This window comes from Parus major, unplaced genomic scaffold (genome assembly GCF_001522545.3).
Source record: "Parus major isolate Abel unplaced genomic scaffold, Parus_major1.1 Scaffold709, whole genome shotgun sequence".
Classification (NCBI taxonomy): Eukaryota; Metazoa; Chordata; class Aves; order Passeriformes; family Paridae; genus Parus; species Parus major.
Genome location: NW_015379593.1, coordinates 2,895 through 4,241, shown reverse-complemented (window position 1 = coordinate 4,241; position 1,347 = coordinate 2,895). Strand labels below are relative to the sequence as shown.

The following is a 1,347-nucleotide window of genomic DNA, read 5'->3' as shown; positions in this document are numbered from 1 at the left end:
CCCCCCGGCCCCCTCCAGCCCTCCCCGGGTGGAGGCGGCGGCGCTCCCGGCGTGGCCCAGATTCCCAGTAAGGAGGAAACTGGGACGCCGGCGGGTCCGGGGGGAACTGGGAATCGTGGCCGGCGTGGGCCAGGTGCGGGCTGGCACCCCCGCCCCCATCCCCGCCCTGCTGCCCACGCTGGAGCGGGGGCAGGGACACGGCAGGGACCCCGCGGGGGGCTGGGGACCCCCAGAAGAGCCCCCAGGGACCCCCACCAAAGCTCGTGGGGTGCTCGGGCACCTCTGCTGGCACTGCCAGGGTGCCCAGGGAGCCTCAGCAGAGCTCCAGCAGCGCCCAGGGACCCTCCCGGGAGCCCCAGGGACCCTCCCGGAGCCCCAGGGACCCTCCCGGAGCCCCAGGGGTGCCGGGGACCCTCCCCAGGAGCCCACCGGAGCACCGCCCCCCGCTCACCAGCCGCTCCGACATGGGGGTCTTGTCCTCGTCGGGCAGGTGCTGCTCCAGCGCCAGGACGATGCAGTTCGCGATGATGGTGGCTAAAATCATGTATTCAAAAGGAGTGGGGGGCGAGTCAAGGAAAAAACGGGGGTCGGGGGACCCGTAAACCGCGCCGGCAGGGGGGAAACTGAGGCAGGAGTGGGGCGGCGGGGTGGCCAAAGCGGGTCCGAGGCGCTCCCCGTGCCCCGGTGTCGGCGCCCGCGTGTTCGGCGGCTCATTAATTAATTCCCTCATCAAAGCGGCAGCCGCGGCCTCGGCAGCGCGATCAAAGCGCCGCGGGGAGCGCGGGATCCGCCGCGACCGACACGGCCCCGGGGGCACCGGGAGCACCGGGAGCACCGGGAGCACCGGGCAACGGCACCCGCGGGGGTGCGGGGACGTGTCCAGGTCCTGTCCCCTGTCCCCGTGTCCTGCCCCACGGCTCTGTCCCCTGCCCCACATCCCGCCCCGGCGGCACCGGAGGGAACGAGGATGAGACCGGAGCCGCACGAGGCCGGGCCAGGGGAGGGCTGCGGGCCCCACGGCCCGGCCCGGGAATCCCGCACGGTTCTCGGGCCCGGGGATCCCGCACGGTTCTCGGGCCCGGGAATCCCGCACGGTTCGGCCCGGGGATCCCGCACGGTTCTCCGGCCCGGGAATCCCGCACGGTTCTCGGGCCCGGGGATCCCGCACGGTTCTCGGGCCCGGGGATCCCGCACGGTTCTCGGGCCCGGGGATCCCGCACGGTTCTCCAGCCCCAGCACGGCCCTCGGGCACAGAACACGCGCGGCCACCCGGGATCCCAGCGCGGAATATCCCAACAGCTCCCTGGCACAGCCCGGCACCGGCACCGGCACAGCCCGGCCTGCTGA

The 1,347-nt window shown here is 74.2% G+C and overlaps 1 protein-coding gene across 1 annotated transcript in view; it reads right to left on the bottom strand.

Annotated features, from left to right (window-relative positions):
- Positions 1-451: 451 nt before the first annotated feature.
- Positions 452-1,347, bottom strand: part of LOC107199435 (voltage-dependent P/Q-type calcium channel subunit alpha-1A-like) — a gene marked incomplete at its 3' end in the record, with an annotated part of 3,784 nt that continues 2,888 nt past the window's right edge. The window contains exon 2 of the mRNA XM_015616763.1: positions 452-557. Coding sequence (XP_015472249.1) covers positions 452-557 — 106 coding nt within the window. The remainder of the gene's footprint in view (positions 558-1,347) is intronic.